The sequence below is a fragment of the Pleurodeles waltl genome, chromosome 6 (genome assembly GCF_031143425.1).
Source record: "Pleurodeles waltl isolate 20211129_DDA chromosome 6, aPleWal1.hap1.20221129, whole genome shotgun sequence".
Taxonomy (NCBI): domain Eukaryota; kingdom Metazoa; phylum Chordata; class Amphibia; order Caudata; family Salamandridae; genus Pleurodeles; species Pleurodeles waltl.
In genome coordinates this window covers 238,471,851-238,491,731 of record NC_090445.1, presented here as the reverse complement: position 1 = coordinate 238,491,731, position 19,881 = coordinate 238,471,851, and the positions used below count along the sequence as shown (strand labels likewise).

At 49.6% G+C, this 19,881-nt stretch overlaps 1 protein-coding gene across 3 annotated transcripts in view; it reads right to left on the bottom strand.

Moving 5' to 3' along the window:
• TLK2 (tousled like kinase 2) overlaps positions 1-19,881 on the bottom strand; it is a 948,113-nt gene that overhangs the window by 219,961 nt on the left and 708,271 nt on the right. For all 3 annotated transcript variants that reach the window (XM_069237985.1, XM_069237987.1, XM_069237986.1), the window contains 2 exons: positions 1,966-2,057; positions 1,729-1,818 (listed from right to left, as the gene is read on the bottom strand). In XM_069237985.1, coding sequence (XP_069094086.1) covers positions 1,729-1,818; positions 1,966-2,057 — 182 coding nt within the window. The remainder of the gene's footprint in view (positions 1-1,728; positions 1,819-1,965; positions 2,058-19,881) is intronic.

The following is a 19,881-nucleotide window of genomic DNA, read 5'->3' as shown; positions in this document are numbered from 1 at the left end:
AAACAAGGAGGAGTCACCCTCTCAGCCAGGTCCACCCCTAAGGTGACCAGAGCTGAAGTGACCCCCTCCCTGGAAAATCCTCCATCTTGTTTTGGAGGTTTTAGCCCAATAGGGATAGGGATGTGCTCCCCTCCCAACAGGGAGGGAGCACAAGGAGAGTGTAGCCACCCTTAAGGACAGTAGCCATTGGCTACTGCCATGTGACACTAACACACCCCTAAATTCAGTATTTAGGGGGACCCTGAACCCAGGATTCCAGATTCCTGACGACCTAAACAAGAATAAGGACTGCTGACCTGAAAACCCTGAAGAGAAGAAGGAGACGACAACTGTTTTGGCCCCAGCCCTACCGGCCTGTTTCCAGATTCAAAGAACCTGCAACAGCGACGCATCCAGAGGGACCAGCGACCTCTTCCGACTCAGAGGACTGCCCTGCAAGCCAAAGGACCAAAAACTCACATGGACAACGGCTCTGTCCAAAACAACCAAGTAGAAACCATCTTTAAAGGGACTCTCACCTCACTCCTGAGGTGTGAGTCCCCAACACTCTGCACCCGATGCCCCCGGCCTGTGTCCAGAGAAACCAACACTGCAGCGAGGTCCCCCAGGCGACTCCCCTGGCGTGTCCAGCCTGAGAATCCAGAGGATCCCCCTGACTGTGACTGCCCGGTAACAAAGAACCCGACGCCTGGAAGAAGCACTGCACCCGCAGTCCCCACACCCGAGAGTAACCAACTACCAGTGCAGGAGTGACCAGCAGGAGGCCCTCATCTTTGCCCAGTCGGTGGCTGGCCCGAGAAGCCCCCCTGTGCCCTGCCTGCATCGCCAGAGTGACCCCTGGTTCCCTCCACTGATTTCAAACACAAACCCAATGCCTTGTTCATACACTGGACCCGGCCGCCCATGCCGCTGAGGGTCTATTTTGTGTGCATGTTTGGGACACCCTCTAGTGCTCTACAAAACCCCCCTGGTCTGTTCCCTGAGGACACAGGTACTTACCTGCTAGCAGACTGGAACCGGAGCACCGCCAGTCTCCATAGGCCCCTATGTTATTCAGGGCCCTCTTTGACCTCTGCACCTGACCGGCCCTGTGTCGCTGGTGCTGGGTGTTTGGGGTTCACTTGAACCCCCAACAGTGGGCTGCCTATGCCCCAGAGACTGAACTTGTAAGTGCTTTACTTACCTGCTAAACTAACTTGTACTTTTCTCCCCCAGGAATTTTGAATTATGCAGTGTCCACTTTTAAAATAGCTTATTGCCATATTATGCCAAACTGTGTACATTACTGTTTCACGTCAAAGTTATATATTTACCTATGCCAAGTACCTTACAATGTATGTACTTACTTGAATTCTGAATCTTGTGCTTCCTAAATAAAGAAAATATTTTTCTATATAAAAACCTATTGGCACGAAGTTAAGTCTCTGAGAAGTCACAGTACCTTGTAACTGGAAAGACTGTTTAAAAAAAAAACAATAAAAAAAAACTTGCACACATCCGGCCCCAACATGAAATGGAAGGAGTATGCACAGAATGTGTATCCACAGCCAAACATCCCTCAAACACTACTTTCCCTCTGCTGATTATAGTATTTGGTCAGTCATGTGAGCTGTGACTGAATTCTGAACAGACACACTCTCCATAGCTAGAAAGACACTCCAGTTACCTACAGTTTAGATTTCCACACACACTTCATAGGGTAAGGAAAAAAGGTTGTTAATCACTTACGAGTCTGTGTCGAGTGAGAAGTAGTCATAAAGCTTTACTATCCGAGGATGGTCTAGTTCTTTGTGAATTCGGTATTCGCGACAGGCATGCCTAAAAAACAATAACCTAATTCAGTTCATAGGTCTGTCTCCCAAACACAACTCTTTCTTAACTATACAAACACCAAAAAAACTGTGGTGTATGTTCAAACCTAAAACATAACTTTCTTATCAAGACAGTAATGTCTAGGTTTCTTACTTGTGATAATTTTCTTTCTTTTCATCCCTCCAGTTTTTGTTTAACTGATGAATTTTCACAGCAACATATCTCTGTTCCGTTAAATCGAATGCCTGGGAAAGAAAACAACAGCTTTGCATTATATCATAAAGCCTATACACAAGATGATGTGACAGAGAAGATTCTACTTGATACTAACGACGGTGCCAACCCTAATAAATCTTGACTGGCAAAACTGCCAAAGAATGGTACCAAAAATCTAAGAATCAACATTGATTTTCAAATCTTAGTGGAGATGAAATGAGCAACAAAGATTATATGTTAAGCATAAATTAAATTAACAAACTGTAGCTAATAGCAGAAAACCACCAACGTGTTCTAAAGATTAAACTGTCAGAGTAGCTCCAGAAACAATGAGAATATAAAAGAGCAATTGGCCACCTGTCAAAGTTTGAGTGGTCACCATCCTCAAGTCATTCTTTGTTGAGCTACGACCGCATTATAAAATGCATGCAACACACAATCAAAGCCAGCACAGTTTAAATATTTTGTTTTCCGATGAACAAGTTACTTACCTTCGGTAATAATTTATCTGACAGAGACATATTTTAGTTCCAGATTCCTTACCTTAAAATTTCCCCCAGGCGTCAGACTGGATCCAGAGATTTTTCTTCGAGCAGTACCCTCGCGCGTAGTTAGATGGCATCAGTCGACTACGCGGGCATCGTTGCCGTCGTCGCCGTTCTGACGTCAGAAGTCGTATATAGATGCTGCCTCTGCACTGTGACGTCAGTTTCTTTTCCCGACTTTCCACGTCGGAGCAATGACAAACACTGAAAATAGTGCACCAGAGCTAAAGCCCTCAATGGGTAATCCCTGTCCCTAGAAATCAGTTCGCAAGCGGGGAGGATGGGTTGGTCAGTAAGGAATCTACAACTAGAATATGTTTCTACCAGATATATAGTTACAAAAGATAAGTAACTTGTTCATCTGATGGAGACTTCTAGTTGCAGATTCCTTACCTTAGACTAGATACCCAAGCAATGCTATCCTCGGTGCTGGGCTGCGAACCAAGATCGTACTAGAAAGGCCAGCAGGATCGAACGATCAAAGTAGCCATCACTGCAGACCTGACAGTCTAGGCAGTAATGCTTAGTAAACATGTGCAGGGATGCCCATGCTGTTGCCAGGCAGATATCCAGGACAGGAACTCTGCGTGCTAACGCTGTGGTAGCAGCAGTTGCTCTGGTGGAATGAGCACGCAAGCCCTCAGGGGGATGCTTCTTTGCCAAAGCATAGCACATTTTGATGCAAAGACGTACCCATTGTGAGATGGTATGCTTTTGCACCGCCTTCCCTTACTTCACACCCACATAGCCAACAAAGAGTTGATCGTCCACCCAGAAATCTTTAGTACGATTGAGGTAGAGCACTCTTTTTGGATCCAGGCGGTGGAGTCTCTCCTCTTCATGAGAAGGATGTGGAGGTGTGTAAAAAGTAGTTAACGTGATGGACTGGCCTACATGAAAAGGTGTAACTACTTTGGGAAGGAATAAAGCCGTAGTGCGTAACATCACTTTGTCAGGGTGCATATAGAAAAACAGGAGTTTTGAAGAAAGAACCTGCAGCTCACTCACTCTGTGAGCACAGGTGATGGCAACAAGAAAACAGTTCTGAAAGGAGCAGTAACGGACAATTGAGTAATGGCTCAAAAGGAGCAAACATCAAGTAAGGAAGGACAAGATTTAGGTCCCAGTGAGGCATGATAAACGGAGTGGGACGAAACAAATGGGTGAGACCCTTAAGGAATCTACCAACAATAGGAGACTTAAAAAGGGAAGTTTGATCAGGCAATCTAAGAAAGGCTAAGATAGCCCATAAGTAACCTTTAAGGGTGCCCAAAGCAGAGCCCTGCTGGGCCAAAGGAAGAATGAATAAAAGAAACTCAGAGAGCAGAGCAGAGAGGGGGTCAACAGACTTGTTGATACAACATGCCACAAACTTATGCCAACAACAGGCGTATACCATTTTGGTGGAGGGATACCTGGCTGCCAAGATAACATCACACACTTTGGGTGGAAGGTCAAAAGCGGTCAACTGCCGCCGATCAATCTCCACCCATAAAGGCAAAGATTGGACAGCTTTGGGTGGAAAACCACCCCCTACTGCTTCGACAGAAGATACTTGTAAAGAAATGGCTCCCTGTTGCAGTTACCCCCCACTTTTTGCCTGATACTGATGCTGACTTGACTGAGAAGTGTGCTGGGACCCTGCTAACCAGGCCCCAGCACCAGTGTTCTTTCACCTAAAATGTACCATTGTTTCCACAATTGGCACAACCCTGGCACCTAGGTAAGTCCCTTGTAACTGGTACCCCTGGTACCAAGGGCCCTGATGCCAGGGAAGGTCTCTAAGGGCTGCAGCATGTCTTATGCCACCGTAGGGACCCCTCACTCAGCACAGACACACTGCTTGCCAGCTTGTGTGTGCTGATGGGGAGAAAATGACTAAGTCGACATGGCACTCCCCTCAGGGTGCCATGCCAACCTCCCACTGCCTGTGGCATAGGTAAGTCACCCCTCTAGTAGGCCTTACAGCCCTAAGGCAGGGTGCACTATACCACAGGTGAGGGCATATGTGCATGAGCACTATGCCCCTACAGTGTCTAAGCAAAACCTTAGACATTGTAAGTGCAGGGTAGCCATAAGAGTATATGGGCTGGGAGTCTGTCAAAAACGATCCCCACAGCTCCATAATGGCTACACTGAATACTGGGAAGTTTAGTATCAAACTTCTCAGAATAATAAACCCACACTGATGCCAGTGTGGGATTTATTAAAAAATGCACACAGAGGGCATCTTAGAGATACCCCCTGTATTTTACCCAATTGTTCAGTGCAGGACTGACTGGTCTGTGCCAGCCTGCTGCTGAGAGACGAGTGTCTGACCTCATGCGGTGAGAGCCTTTGTGCTCTCTGAGGACAGAAACAAAGCCTGCTCTGGGTGGAGGTGCTTCACACCTCCCCCCTGCAGGAACTGTAACACCTAGCAGTGAGCTTCAAAGGCTCAAGCTTCGTGTTCCAATGCCCCAGGGCACTCCAGCTAGTGGAAATGCCCGCCTCCTGGACCCAGCCCCCACTTTTGGCGGCAAGTCCAGGAGAGATAATGAGAAAAACAAGGAGGAGTCACTGGCCAGTCAGGACAGCCCCTAAGGTGTCCTGAGCTGAGGTGACTCTGACTTTTAGAAATCCTCCATCTTGCAGATGGAGGATTCCCCCAATAGGATTAGGGATGTGACCCCCTCCCCTTGGGAGGAGGCACAAAGAGGGTGTACCCACCCTCAGGGCTAGTAGCCATTGGCTACTAACCCCCCAGACCTAAACACGCCCTTAAATTTAGTATTTAAGGGCTCTCCCTGAACCTAGAAATGAGATTCCTGCAACTACAAGAAGAAGGACTGCCTAGCTGAAAACCCCTGCAGAGGAGGACCAGAAGACAACAACTGCCTTGGCTCCAGAAACTCACCGGCCTGTCTCCTGCCTTCCAAAGAACTCTGCTCCAGCGACGCCTTCCAAAGGGACCAGCGACCTCTGAATCCTCTGAGGACTGCCCTGCTTCGACGACGACAAGAAACTCCCGAGGACAGCGGACCTGCTCCAAAAAGACTGCAACTTTATCCAAAGGAGCAGCTTTAAAGACCCCTGCAATCTCCCCGCACGAAGCGTGAGACTTGCAACACTGCACCCGGCGACCCCGACTCGGCTGGTGGAGAACCAACACCTCAGGGAGGACCCCCGGACTACTCTACGACTGTGAGTACCAAAACCTGTCCCCCCTGAGCCCCCACAGCGCCGCCTGCAGAGGGAATCCCGAGGCTTCCCCTGACCGCGACTCTCTGAAACCTAAGTCCCGACGCCTGGAAAAGACCCTGCACCCGCAGCCCCCAGGACCGGAAGGACCGGACTTTCACTGCAGAAGTGACCCCCAGGAGTCCCTCTCCCTTGCCCAAGTGGAGGTTTCCCCGAGGAAGCCCCCCCTTGCCTGCCTGCAGCGCTGAAGAGATCCCTTGATCTCTCATTGACTTCCATTGCGAACCCGACGCTTGTTCTAACACTGCACCCGGCCGCCCCCGCGCCGCTGAGGGTGAAATTTCTGTGTGGGCTTGTGTCCCCCCCCGGTGCCCTACAAAACCCCCCTGGTCTGCCCTCCGAAGACGCGGGTACTTACCTGCTGGCAGACTGGAACCGGGGCACCCCCTTCTCTCCATTGAAGCCTATGCGTTTTGGGCACCACTTTGAACTCTGCACCTGACCGGCCCTGAGCTGCTGGTGTGGTAACTTTGGGGTTGCTCTGAACCCCCAACGGTGGGCTACCTTGGACCAAGAACTGAACCCTGTAAGTGTCTTACTTACCTGGTAAAACTAACAAATACTTACCTCCCCCAGGAACTGTGAAAATTGCACTGTGTCCACTTTTGAAATAGCTATTTGTGAATAACTTGAAAAGTATACATGCAATTGAAATGATTCAAAGTTCCTAATGTACTTACCTGCAATACCTTTCAAACAAGATATTACATGTTAAATTGGAACCTGTGGTTCTTAAAATAAACTAAGAAAAGATATTTTTCTATAACAAAACCTATTGGCTGGATTTGTCTCTGAGTGTGTGTACCTCATTTATTGTCTATGTGTATGTACAACAAATGCTTAACACTACTCCTTGGATAAGCCTACTGCTCGACCACACTACCACAAAATAGAGCATTAGTATTATCTCTTTTTACCACTATTTTACCTCTAAGGGGAACCCTTGGACTCTGTGCATGCTATTCCTTACTTTGAAATAGCACATACAGAGCCAACTTCCTACATTGGTGGATCAGCGGTGGGGTACAAGACTTTGCATTTGCTGGACTACTCAGCCAATACCTGATCACACGACAAATTCCAAAAATTGTCATTAGAAATTGATTTTTGCAATTTGAAATTTTTCTAAATTCTTAGAAGTCCTGCTAGGGCCTTGTGTTAGTCCCTGTTAGCATTTCCTTTTAGAGTTTAAAAGTTTGGTAAAAGTTTGAATTAGATCCTAGAACTAGTTTTAGTTTCTTAAAAAGTATTCCAACTTTTAGAAGCATAATGTCTAATACAGATGTGAATGTGGTGGAACTCGACACCACACCTTACCTCCATCTACAGATGAGAGAGCTAAGGTCACTCTGTAAACTAAAGAAAATAGCAATGGGCTCCAGACCTTCCAAACTACAGCTCCAGGAGCTGTTGGCAGCGTTTGAAAGAGCCAACCCCTCTGAGGATGGCAACACAGAGGATGAGTATAGTGACTTGGAGGGTGATTCCCCCCCACCAGTCCTATCTAGGGAGGACAGGGCCTCTCAAGCCCTGACTCCACAAATCATAGTCAGAGATGCTGGTTCCCTCACAGAAGGGACCAACCTCTCTGAAATCACTGAGGATAACTCCAGTGAAGAGGACATCCAGTTAGCCAGGATGGCCAAAAGATTGGCTTTAGAAAGACAGATCCTAGCCATAGAAAGGGAAAGACAAGAGATGGGCCTAGGACCCATCAATGGTGGCAGCAACATAAATAGGGTCAGAGATTCTCCTGACATGTTGAAAATCCCCAAAGGGATTGTAACAAAATATGAAGATGGTGATGACATCACCAAATGGTTCACAGCTTTTGAGAGGGCTTGTGTAACCAGAAAAGTGAACAAATCTCACTGGGGTGCTCTCCTTTGGGAAATGTTCACAGGAAAGTGTAGGGATAGACTCCTCACACTCTCTGGAAAAGATACAGAATCTTATGACCTCATGAAGGGTACCCTGATTGAGGGCTTTGGATTCTCCACTGAGGAGTATAGAATTAGATTCAGGGGGGCTCAAAAATCCTCGAGCCAGACCTGGGTTGATTATGTTGACTACTCAGTGAAAACACTGGATGGTTGGGTAACTGGAAATGAAGTGTATGACTATGTTGGGCTTTATAATTTGTTTATGAAAGAACACATTTTAAGTAACTGCTTCAATGAAAAGTTGCATCAGTATCTGGTAGACCTAGGTCCAATTTCTCCCCAAGAATTGGGAAAGAAGGCAGACCACTGGGTCAAGACTAGGGTAACCAAAACTTCCACTGGGGGTGACCAAAAGAAAGGGGTTACAAAGCCTCCCCAGGAGAAAGTGGGTGACACTAGACACAAAGAAAAAGAGTCCCCTGTAGGCCCCCAAAAACCAGACCAGGTGGGTGGGCCCAGAGACACAACCCAAAACAAAGGTGGGTACCAGGGTAAGAGCTGGGATGCCACTAAGGCATGGTGCCATAACTGTAAACAGACAGGGCACCACACCAAGGACACTTCTTGTCCCAAAAACAAACCCCCTAGCAAAATCCCATGGGTGACCAGTGTAGCCATTGGGGATGACTCCTCAGATGAGGAGGTCTTCATAGCCTTCAACTGGAAAAAGGGCCCAACAGGTGAGTTGGAGATTCCAGAGGGAAGTAGACACTTCCACCACCTACAGGTGAATGGAATCCCAGCCACTGCCCTGAGAGACACTTGTGCCAGTCACACTATTGTGCATGACAGGCTGGTGTTCTCAAACCAGTACATCCCAGGTGAGATGGCCAGAGTAAGAGTTAGCCCAGACAGGGTCACTAATAGGCCTGTGGCTTTTGTGCCCATAGAAGTGGGTGGAACTTTTAGCTGGAGAAGGGTGGTAGTCAGTACAGACCTCCCCCTTGATTGTCTCCTTGGAAATGACTACCCAGAGGTTAGTCAGAGCCTACGAGAAGAACTGGTCCAGGGCCAGTCCTCTCCCAAGGATTCTGGAGTGCCTGCCTCTGCAGTAAATGCAAGTAGGCCCCAGAAGAAAAAGAAAAGGAAACAGAGTAGGAAAGGTGGACAACCTTTAGCCAAGGTTCCAGCAAGCCAAGGAGATTCTGCTCCAGTAGGGGAGAACTCCAAAAGTGGCTCTGATAAAGTCCAACCTGACCCACAAGAAGTCCTGGCTAGTCAGGCAACTGTTAAGCCTGAGTGGGTGGCTCCTCAGCTAACAGAAGAAAGAGTGGAAGAAGGGTGTTTACTACAAGATGTGGTAACCCCCCACTCTAATACAGCAGACAGGCACCCTGAACCCAAAGAAGCCTGTAACTTAGCCCCTTCCCTTGTAGGTGAAGAGCTAAAGGTGTGGTTCTGGGCACTGACAGCTGTCAGTGGCCTCTGCTGGGTGTTAGCCTTTATGGCTGCACTATCCTTGGCATGGTGGTCTGACCCCATGCCAAATAACAAGTTAGGCCCCCTGACCCTGTTGGTCATGGTGGGGTTACTCCAGCTCTGGGTAACCTCTTTGGGTAAGCTAGGGGTGACCCTGGCTAAGATAAGATTAGCAGAGGTGGATACCTCTAACCCCAAAATAGAGAGAATGGGTGAAGACATAAAAAGCACAGACAAGAGGCAGTTCAGACTAGGTCCTATCACTGTGGAAGTGGGTCAGTTCCCCAGAGGGAATGACCTGAACAGGAGGATGTAAGGCAGAGTAGGCCCTGCAACAAACCAGCCTATTTCCTCTACTCCTCCTCGCCTGACAGACTAGGAAGACTCTCCCAGCTTTGGCTGAGTCTCCTGGCCTGTGGGCTGGGGGGGGCTTGTGTAAAGAAATGGCTCCCTGTTGCAGTTACCCCCCACTTTTTGCCTGATACTGATGCTGACTTGACTGAGAAGTGTGCTGGGACCCTGCTAACCAGGCCCCAGCACCAGTGTTCTTTCACCTAAAATGTACCATTGTTTCCACAATTGGCACAACCCTGGCACCTAGGTAAGTCCCTTGTAACTGGTACCCCTGGTACCAAGGGCCCTGATGCCAGGGAAGGTCTCTAAGGGCTGCAGCATGTCTTATGCCACCCTAGGGACCCCTCACTCAGCACAGACACACTGCTTGCCAGCTTGTGTGTGCTGATGGGGAGAAAATGACTAAGTCGACATGGCACTCCCCTCAGGGTGCCATGCCAACCTCCCACTGCCTGTGGCATAGGTAAGTCAGCCCTCTAGTAGGCCTTACAGCCCTAAGGCAGGGTGCACTATACCACAGGTGAGGGCATATGTGCATGAGCACTATGCCCCTACAGTGTCTAAGCAAAACCTTAGACATTGTAAGTGCAGGGTAGCCATAAGAGTATATGGGCTGGGAGTCTGTCAAAAACGATCCCCACAGCTCCATAATGGCTACACTGAATACTGGGAAGTTTAGTATCAAACTTCTCAGAATAATAAACCCACACTGATGCCAGTGTGGGATTTATTAAAAAATGCACACAGAGGGCATCTTAGAGATACCCCCTGTATTTTACCCAATTGTTCAGTGCAGGACTGACTGGTCTGTGCCAGCCTGCTGCTGAGAGACGAGTGTCTGACCTCATGCGGTGAGAGCCTTTGTGCTCTCTGAGGACAGAAACAAAGCCTGCTCTGGGTGGAGGTGCTTCACACCTCCCCCCTGCAGGAACTGTAACACCTAGCAGTGAGCTTCAAAGGCTCAAGCTTCGTGTTCCAATGCCCCAGGGCACTCCAGCTAGTGGAAATGCCCGCCTCCTGGACCCAGCCCCCACTTTTGGCGGCAAGTCCAGGAGAGATAATGAGAAAAACAAGGAGGAGTCACTGGCCAGTCAGGACAGCCCCTAAGGTGTCCTGAGCTGAGGTGACTCTGACTTTTAGAAATCCTCCATCTTGCAGATGGAGGATTCCCCCAATAGGATTAGGGATGTGACCCCCTCCCCTTGGGAGGAGGCACAAAGAGGGTGTACCCACCCTCAGGGCTAGTAGCCATTGGCTACTAACCCCCCAGACCTAAACACGCCCTTAAATTTAGTATTTAAGGGCTCTCCCTGAACCTAGAAATGAGATTCCTGCAACTACAAGAAGAAGGACTGCCTAGCTGAAAACCCCTGCAGAGGAGGACCAGAAGACAACAACTGCCTTGGCTCCAGAAACTCACCGGCCTGTCTCCTGCCTTCCAAAGAACTCTGCTCCAGCGACGCCTTCCAAAGGGACCAGCGACCTCTGAATCCTCTGAGGACTGCCCTGCTTCGACGACGACAAGAAACTCCCGAGGACAGCGGACCTGCTCCAAAAAGACTGCAACTTTATCCAAAGGAGCAGCTTTAAAGACCCCTGCAATCTCCCCGCACGAAGCGTGAGACTTGCAACACTGCACCCGGCGACCCCGACTCGGCTGGTGGAGAACCAACACCTCAGGGAGGACCCCCGGACTACTCTACGACTGTGAGTACCAAAACCTGTCCCCCCTGAGCCCCCACAGCGCCGCCTGCAGAGGGAATCCCGAGGCTTCCCCTGACCGCGACTCTCTGAAACCTAAGTCCCGACGCCTGGAAAAGACCCTGCACCCGCAGCCCCCAGGACCGGAAGGACCGGACTTTCACTGCAGAAGTGACCCCCAGGAGTCCCTCTCCCTTGCCCAAGTGGAGGTTTCCCCGAGGAAGCCCCCCCTTGCCTGCCTGCAGCGCTGAAGAGATCCCTTGATCTCTCATTGACTTCCATTGCGAACCCGACGCTTGTTCTAACACTGCACCCGGCCGCCCCCGCGCCGCTGAGGGTGAAATTTCTGTGTGGGCTTGTGTCCCCCCCCGGTGCCCTACAAAACCCCCCTGGTCTGCCCTCCGAAGACGCGGGTACTTACCTGCTGGCAGACTGGAACCGGGGCACCCCCTTCTCTCCATTGAAGCCTATGCGTTTTGGGCACCACTTTGAACTCTGCACCTGACCGGCCCTGAGCTGCTGGTGTGGTAACTTTGGGGTTGCTCTGAACCCCCAACGGTGGGCTACCTTGGACCAAGAACTGAACCCTGTAAGTGTCTTACTTACCTGGTAAAACTAACAAATACTTACCTCCCCCAGGAACTGTGAAAATTGCACTGTGTCCACTTTTGAAATAGCTATTTGTGAATAACTTGAAAAGTATACATGCAATTGAAATGATTCAAAGTTCCTAATGTACTTACCTGCAATACCTTTCAAACAAGATATTACATGTTAAATTGGAACCTGTGGTTCTTAAAATAAACTAAGAAAAGATATTTTTCTATAACAAAACCTATTGGCTGGATTTGTCTCTGAGTGTGTGTACCTCATTTATTGTCTATGTGTATGTACAACAAATGCTTAACACTACTCCTTGGATAAGCCTACTGCTCGACCACACTACCACAAAATAGAGCATTAGTATTATCTCTTTTTACCACTATTTTACCTCTAAGGGGAACCCTTGGACTCTGTGCATGCTATTCCTTACTTTGAAATAGCACATACAGAGCCAACTTCCTACAATACTCCTGAAGGTGCAGGCTGAGTGAAGGATCGGTGGCCATGCTCAGTAGCTCTGGATACCCATACTCTCCGTGCCCAGTCCAGAGCCACCAAGATTACTTGGGGCCGGTCGTTTTTGATCTTCTTCAGAACTCTGTTCAGAAATGGTATAGGCGGAAAGGAGGCTGGAGTTCCACTCAAGATGAAAAGCGTGGCCGAGCCTTCGAAACTCCAATGCGCAAAACAGCTGACATTGTGCATTTTCTGCTGAGGCAAACAGATCTAACCAAGGCTTTCCCCACTGCTGAAAGAGGTCTCGCACCACCGCCTAATGGGGACGCCACTTGTGATCATCTATGCTTCGACAGCTGAGTTCATCTCCTCAGGCATTCAGAAATCCCGCCAGATGCTGAACCACCAGGGAAATGCTCTGATGTGCCAGCCATATCCAGAAGCGCAGAGCCTCCTGACAAAGGGTCTAGGATCCCACTCTGTCCTCTTTGTTGCAGTACCACATGGCGGTAGTGTTGTCCGTAAACACCTGCACCACTTTCGCTTTGAGAGAGTGTAAGGAAATGCCTCCTTGGCATGGTTACCCCCTGACTTTTTGCCTTTCCTGATGCCAAGTTATGATTTGAAAGTGTGCTGAGGCCTGCTAACCAGGCCCCAGCACCAGTGTTCTTTCCCTAACCTGTACCTTTGTTTCCACAATTGGCACACCCAGGCATCCAGGTAAGTCCCTTGTAACTGGTATCTCTGGTACCAAGGGCCCTGATGCCAGGGAAGGTCTCTAAGGGCTGCAGCATGTCTTATGCCAACCCGGGGACCCCTCACTCAGCACAGACACACTGCTTGACAGCTTGTGTGTGCTAGTGGGAATAAAACGACTAAGTCGACCTGGCACTCCCCTCAGGGTGCCATGCCAACCTCACACTGCCTATAGGTATAGATAAGTCACCCCTCTAGCAGGCCTTACAGCCCTAAGGCAGGGTGCACTATACCATAGGTGAGGGGATAAGTGCATGAGCACTATGCCCCTACAGTGTCTAAGCAAAACCTTAGACATTGTAAGTGCAGGGTAGCCATAAGAGTATATGGTCTGGGAGTCTGTCATGCACGAACTCCACAGCACCATAATGGCTACACTGAAAACTGTGAAGTTTGGTATCAAACTTCTCAGCACAATAAATGCACACTGATGCCAGTGTACATTTTATTGTAACATACACCCCAGAGGGCACCTTAGAGGTGCCCCCTGAAACCTTAACCGACTACCAGTGTGGGCTGACTAGTTTTAGCAGCCTGCCACACACCAGACATGTTGCTGGCCACATGGGGAGAGTGCCTTTGTCACTCTGTGGCTAGGAACAAAGCCTGTACTGGGCGGAGGTGCTTCTCACCTCCCCCTGAAGGAACTGTAACACCTGGCGGTGATTCACCCCCTTTGTTACAGCACCCCAGGGCACTCCAGCTAGTGGAGTTGCCCTCCCCCTCCGGCCACGGCCCCACTTTTGGTGGCAAGGCCGGAGGAGATAATGAGAAAAACAAAACGGAGTCACTGGCCAGTCAGGACAGCCCCTAAGGTGTCCTGAGCTGAGGTGACTCTGACTTTTAGAAATCCTCCATCTTGCAGATGGAGGATTCCCCCAATAGGGATAGGAATGTGCCCCCCTCCCCTCAGGGAGGAGGCACAAAGAGGGTGTAGCCACCCTCAGGGCTAGTAGCCATTGGCTACTAACCCCCCAGACCTAAACACACCCCTAAATCGAGTATTTAGGGGCTCCCAGAACACAGCAAGATAGATTCCTGCAACCTAAGACGAAGAAGGACTGCTGAGCTGAAATACCTGGAGAGAAGACGGAGACACCAACTGCTTTGGCCCCAGCTCTACTGGCCTGTCTCCCCACTTCTAAAGACACTGCTCCAGCGACGCGTTCCACAGGGTCCAGCGACCTCTGAAGCCTCAGAGGACTACCCTGCATCTAGAAGGACCAAGAACTCCCGAGGACAGCGGCTCTGTTCCACAAAGACTGCAACTTTGCAACAAAGAAGCAACTTTGAAACAACACACGTTTCCCGCCGGAAGCGTGAGACTTTGCACTCTGCACCCGACGCCCCTGGCTCAACTTGTGGAGAACAAACACCCCAGGGAGTACTCCCCGGCGACTACAAGACCGTGAGTAGCCAGAGTTGACCCCCCCTGAGCCCCCACAGCGACGCCTGCAGAGGGAATCACGAGGCTCCCCCTGACCGCAACTGCCTGCTTCAAAGACCCGACGCCTGGTAAAGACACTGCACCCGCAGCCCCCAGGACCTGAAGGATCCGACCTCCAGTGCAGGAGCGACCCCCAGGTGGCCCTCTCCCTTACCCAGGTGGTGGCTACCCCGAGGAGCCCCCCCCTTGCCTGCATCGCTGAAGAGACCCCTTGGTCTCTCATTGAAACCTATTGCGAACCCGACGCCTGTTTGCACACTGCACCCGCCCGCCCCCGTGCCGCGGAGGGTGTACTTTTTGTGCTGACTTATGTCCCCCCCAGTGCCCTACAAAACCCCCCTGTTCTGCCCTCCGAAGACGCGGTTACTTACCTGCTGGCAGACTGGAACCGGGACACCCCCTTCTCCATTGAAGCCTATGTGTTTTGGGCACCACTTTGACCTCTGCACCTGACCGGCCCGAGCTGCTGGTGTGGTAACTTTGGGGTTGCCCTGAACCCTCAACGGTGGGCTACCTTGGACCCAACTTTGAACCCTGTAGGTGGTTTACTTACCTGCAAATCTAACAAACACTTACCTCCCCCAGGAACTGTTGAAAATTGCACTGTCTAGTTTTAAAATAGCTATTTGCCATTTGTGTGAAAACTGTATATGCTATTTTGCTAATTCAAAGTTCCTAAAGTTCCTAAGTGAAATACCTTTCATTTAAAGTATTGTTTGTAAATCTTGAACCTTTGGTTCTTAAAATAAACTAAGAAAAGATATTTTTCTATATAAAAACCTATTGGCCTGGAATTGTCTGAGTGTGTGTTCCCCATTTATTGCCTGTGTGTGTACAACAAATGCTTAACACTACCCTCTGATAAGCCTACTGCTCGACAACACTACCACAAAATAGAGCATTAGAATGATCTCTTTTTGCCACTATCTTACCTCTAATGGGAACCCTTGGACTCTGTGCATGCTATTTCTTACTTTGAAATAGTACATACAGAGCCAACTTCCTACAGAGAGGGAAGGAATGCTTTCAATGCAAGCCTGATCACTCGAAGCTCCAAAAGACTGATGTGGAGTACAGACTCCGCCGGAGACAAGAGACCTCTGATCTTCACCTCTCTCATGTGGCCGTCCCATCCCAGGAGTAACACATCTGTCACTACTGACAGGTCTGGTTGGGGAAGGGAGAGGGATCTGCTGTTGACCCAATCCTGATTCGAAAGCCACCACTGCAGGTCTTTCGCAGTCCCTTCTGAGATCTGGACCAGGTCGGAGAGATTTCCCTGATGCTGCGCCCACTGGAACTTCAAGTCCCACTGCAGAGCCCGCATATGCCATCTGGCATGTGTCACTAGCAGTATGCAGGAGACCATGAGGCCAGGCAGTCTCAGAGTCATTCTCACCGAAACCCGGGATAGAGGCTGAAACATTGGAATCATAGCCTGAATATCCTGGACTCCCTTTTCCAGAGAATAGGCCCAAAACTGCACTGTCCAGATCAGCTCCAATGAAAGGGAACGTCTGAGAGGGAGTCAGGTGTAACTTCAGCACGTTTATTGTGAATCCCAGTGTATGCAGGAGGTTCACTGTAGTCTAAAGGTGGGAGACAACTTTCTAGGGCGTGTCTGGCTTCAACAGCCAGTCGTCGAGGTACAGGAAGGCTGAAACCCTCAACCTGCACAGATGAGCTGCAACCACCGCCATCACTTTCGTAAACACCCTAGGGGCGCTGGTAAGGCCAAGCAGAAGCACGGTAAATTGAAAGTGCTTATGACCTACATAGGTAATGTCTGTAGGCAGGCAAGACAGGGATATGGCAATAAGCGTCCTGCAAGTCCAACATTACCATCCAGTCTCCTGAGCCCAAGGCAAACAGGACCTGAGCCAGGGTGAGCATTCTGAACTTCTCCTTTTTGAGGAAGAGAAGGGACTGAAGGTCTAGGATAGGACGCAAGTCCTTGTCTGGCACCAAAAAGTAACGGGAACAACAACCTACTTCTTGAGCAGGGACCCTCTCTATGGCTCTCTAGGCCGAGAGGGCTGCGACTTCCTCACGGAGAACTGTCAGATGATCCTCTGGTAGGCGGCCATAGGATGAAAGCATGACCAGAAAGGCAGTCTCGAAGGGGAGGGAGTAGCCCCTTCGGACAATCGGCAAAACCCACCTATCTGTAGTGATGGATTCCCAATGGGGCTGGTGGTGGCGAATCCTGCCGCCAACTGGTCTGGAATGGGGGGATGGACTAGGAAGGCTTGGAGGCTGCAGCAGGGGTAAACTGGGCAGACCTCTGGTTCCCTGTCCCACGAGCCCGTGGGAGTCCGCATCCACAGCCACACAGTGGCTGAACAGCATGTGTGGCACAGTGGCAGGGAAAGGTATGCAACAGGGAGCCCCTTCCGTGGCCACAAAAGGGACGAAAGGTGGACTGTTGGGGACAAGGGGCAGATGAAAGCCTGAGGCACCGAGCAATAGCCAGGGAGTTCTTGAACCTCTCAAGCGCCGAATCCTCCTTGGCTCCAAAGAGATGGGTGCCATCAAAGGGCATGTCCATAACAGTCTGTTGGACATCCCCGGAGAAACCAGATGTCCACAACCAGGCATGGCGCCTCAAAGCCACCGTCGACGCAACCAATCTACCCAGAGAGCCAGTTGTGTCCAGCCCACATCGAATAGTGAACTTCGCCACATCTCTCCCATCAACAATTGCTTGGGAGAGGATAGTCCGGGCCTCCTCCGGTATCCACAGCAAGAAATGAGCAAAGGTGTCCCACAGGGAGTGAGTAGAACAGCCCAAAAGGCATGCGGTGTTCACTGACCGCAATGCAGACGAAACATCATCTTCCCAGGTTGGTCCAGTCTCTTTGATTCACGATCTGGAGGTGCAGAAGGGAATGCGCCAGATGACGAGGATTCCTGGATAACAAGGCTCTCAGGCGTAGGGTGTTGGGACAGGAATATAGGGGAGTTTGCGGTGAGCTGATGGCAAATGATCGTCCTGTTGCTGGGTCTGGACCAAGTACCGAGGACATCAGAGGGCTTCACTGAAAGGAAGGAGAGGCTCAGATGTGAAAGTCTGTGGTTGAAGCACCTCTGTCAGGAGATTAGACGTGACTTTAACAGTAGGCGGTTCAAGTCCAAGGACCTCAGCTGCCCTACTGACAACCATTGAATAAGTGGCTCCCTACGTCGTAGCCACAGTAGGAGGAGAAAGTATGCCAGCGCCTGGAGTAGTATCCAGACCACTGACCGCGCCCAATTCCTGTGCCCAGTCCATATTAGGGTCGTCCTGGTATTCATAGGAGTCCAGTGACCCCTCCAATCCGTCTCCCTAATCATACCCATAAGAAAAAGGGTCTGAATCCAACCGGGGTGAATACACCAAAGCGAAGAAGAGGGCGGCGTCAGCCAACGCCGCTCTGACTCATCGGGGATGAGGATCGTGGGCACAACCAACGTTGGGAGCATCGACGGTCGAACTGGTGTCGGGGAATGTCTCAAAGGTATAACTGGCATCAGTACGGATCGGGTAGCGCATCCGGAGGGGACCTCAGTGTCCGGGGTCGGAGCCGCCGGAATACAACCTGAAGGATCCAAAGCCGAAGTGCCCAAAGTGGGGGGTGAGACTGCTCAAAAATGAGACGCATGGCCTCATAGAATTCTTTCAATTGGACAGGGTTCACTCTGGCTCCCAGAAGTCAGGGAGGTGTGGAGCGGACACAGAAGTAGGCTCCAAGGATGGAGGCCTAGAGCTTCGACGCTCCCCTGGCGTCACATCAGCTGAGCGACAGGGTGCAGTCAAAAGATACCTAGCCAACTTCTTCTTACACCTGAGTAACCCGAAGACTTGGAGAATGACGAGTGGTGGTGATTCTGCAAACAGTCTCGAGACCTTCCTCTCAAGCAAGACAAAGACTGATGCGGAGTTGAGCGCCGGGCCGCCATAAGCTTGAGGAAGCGCATGGCCTGGCACTTGGAGCATAACTTTAGGTCGTGGTCGCACGCTGGGCACCACAAACAGATCCGGTGCGGATCCGTCACGATGACATGTGGTGGCATGCCTTGCAAGGCTTGAAACCGGTCTTCGGGGACATCCTCGACGGACCAGAAACTTCACCAAAAACTCACCAAGAGTTTCAAAGTGGGTAAAAAATTGACCAGGGTAGCTCTCTACGGATCAGCGTGTTGCGCAGAAAGAAAATAACTCACATCACTGTGCAGAGGCGTCTATATACGACTCCCGACGTCAACACGGTGACCAAAAAGCCAAAAATGTCAACCAACACCACCTAACGACGAGCTAGGATACTACTCAAATTAAAATCTCCAGATCCAGTATGACAAATTTAATTTACTTGAGTGCCTCGAGCCTTGATTGGTGCAACAGTATTTAAAGGATAATTCTAGTTAAGACAGTACTATCCAGTAACTGACTAAACTTGGCGGTAACAACTGTGCTATTTCTAGCCAAACATAATTAGCCAAAATTGTTTACAACTATTATTATATATATATATGTATATATATATGTATATATATGGAAAATGTCACTTACCCAGTGTACATCTGTTCGTGGCATTAGTTGCTGCAGATTCACATGCTGTGCACATCCCGCCATCTGGTGTTGGGCTCGGAGTGTTACAAGTTGTTTTTCTTCGAAGAAGTCTTTTCGAGTCACGAGATCGAGGGACTCCTCCCATTTCGGCTCCATTGCGCATGGCCGTCGACTCCATCTTAGATTGTTTTCCCCGCAGAGGGTGAGGTAGGAGTTGTGTATGCTAGTAATAGTGCCCATGCAATGGAGTGAATACGTATGTACATAATGTAGTTTAAAGTAATATATTTACAAATTTACAAATGTTCAAGATCAACTTCTAAACGGCTACAGGCTTCCGGGGAGGCGGGTGGGCGCATGTCAATCTGCAGCAACTAATGCCACGAACAGATGTACACTGGGTAAGTGACATTTTCCGTTCGATGGCATGTGTAGCTGCAGATACACATGCTGTGCATAGACTAGTAAACAGTTATCTCCCCAAAAGCCGTGGTTCAGCCTGTAGGAGTTGAAGTTGTTTGAAACAATGTTCGTAGTACTGCTTGACCTACTGTGGCTTGTTGTGCTATTAACACATCTACACAGTAGTGTTTAGTAAATGTATGAGGCGTAGACCAAGTAGCTGCCTTACAAATTTTGGTCATTGGAATATTTCCTAGAAAGGCCATGGTAGCACCTTTCTTTCTAGTTGAGTGTGCCTTTGGTGTAATAGGCAGTTCTCTTTTTGCTTTAAGATAACAGGTTTGAATGCATTTAACTATCCATCTAGCAATGCCTTGTTTAGAAATTGGATTTCCTGTATGAGGTTTTTGGAAAGCAATAAATAATTGTTTTGTTTTT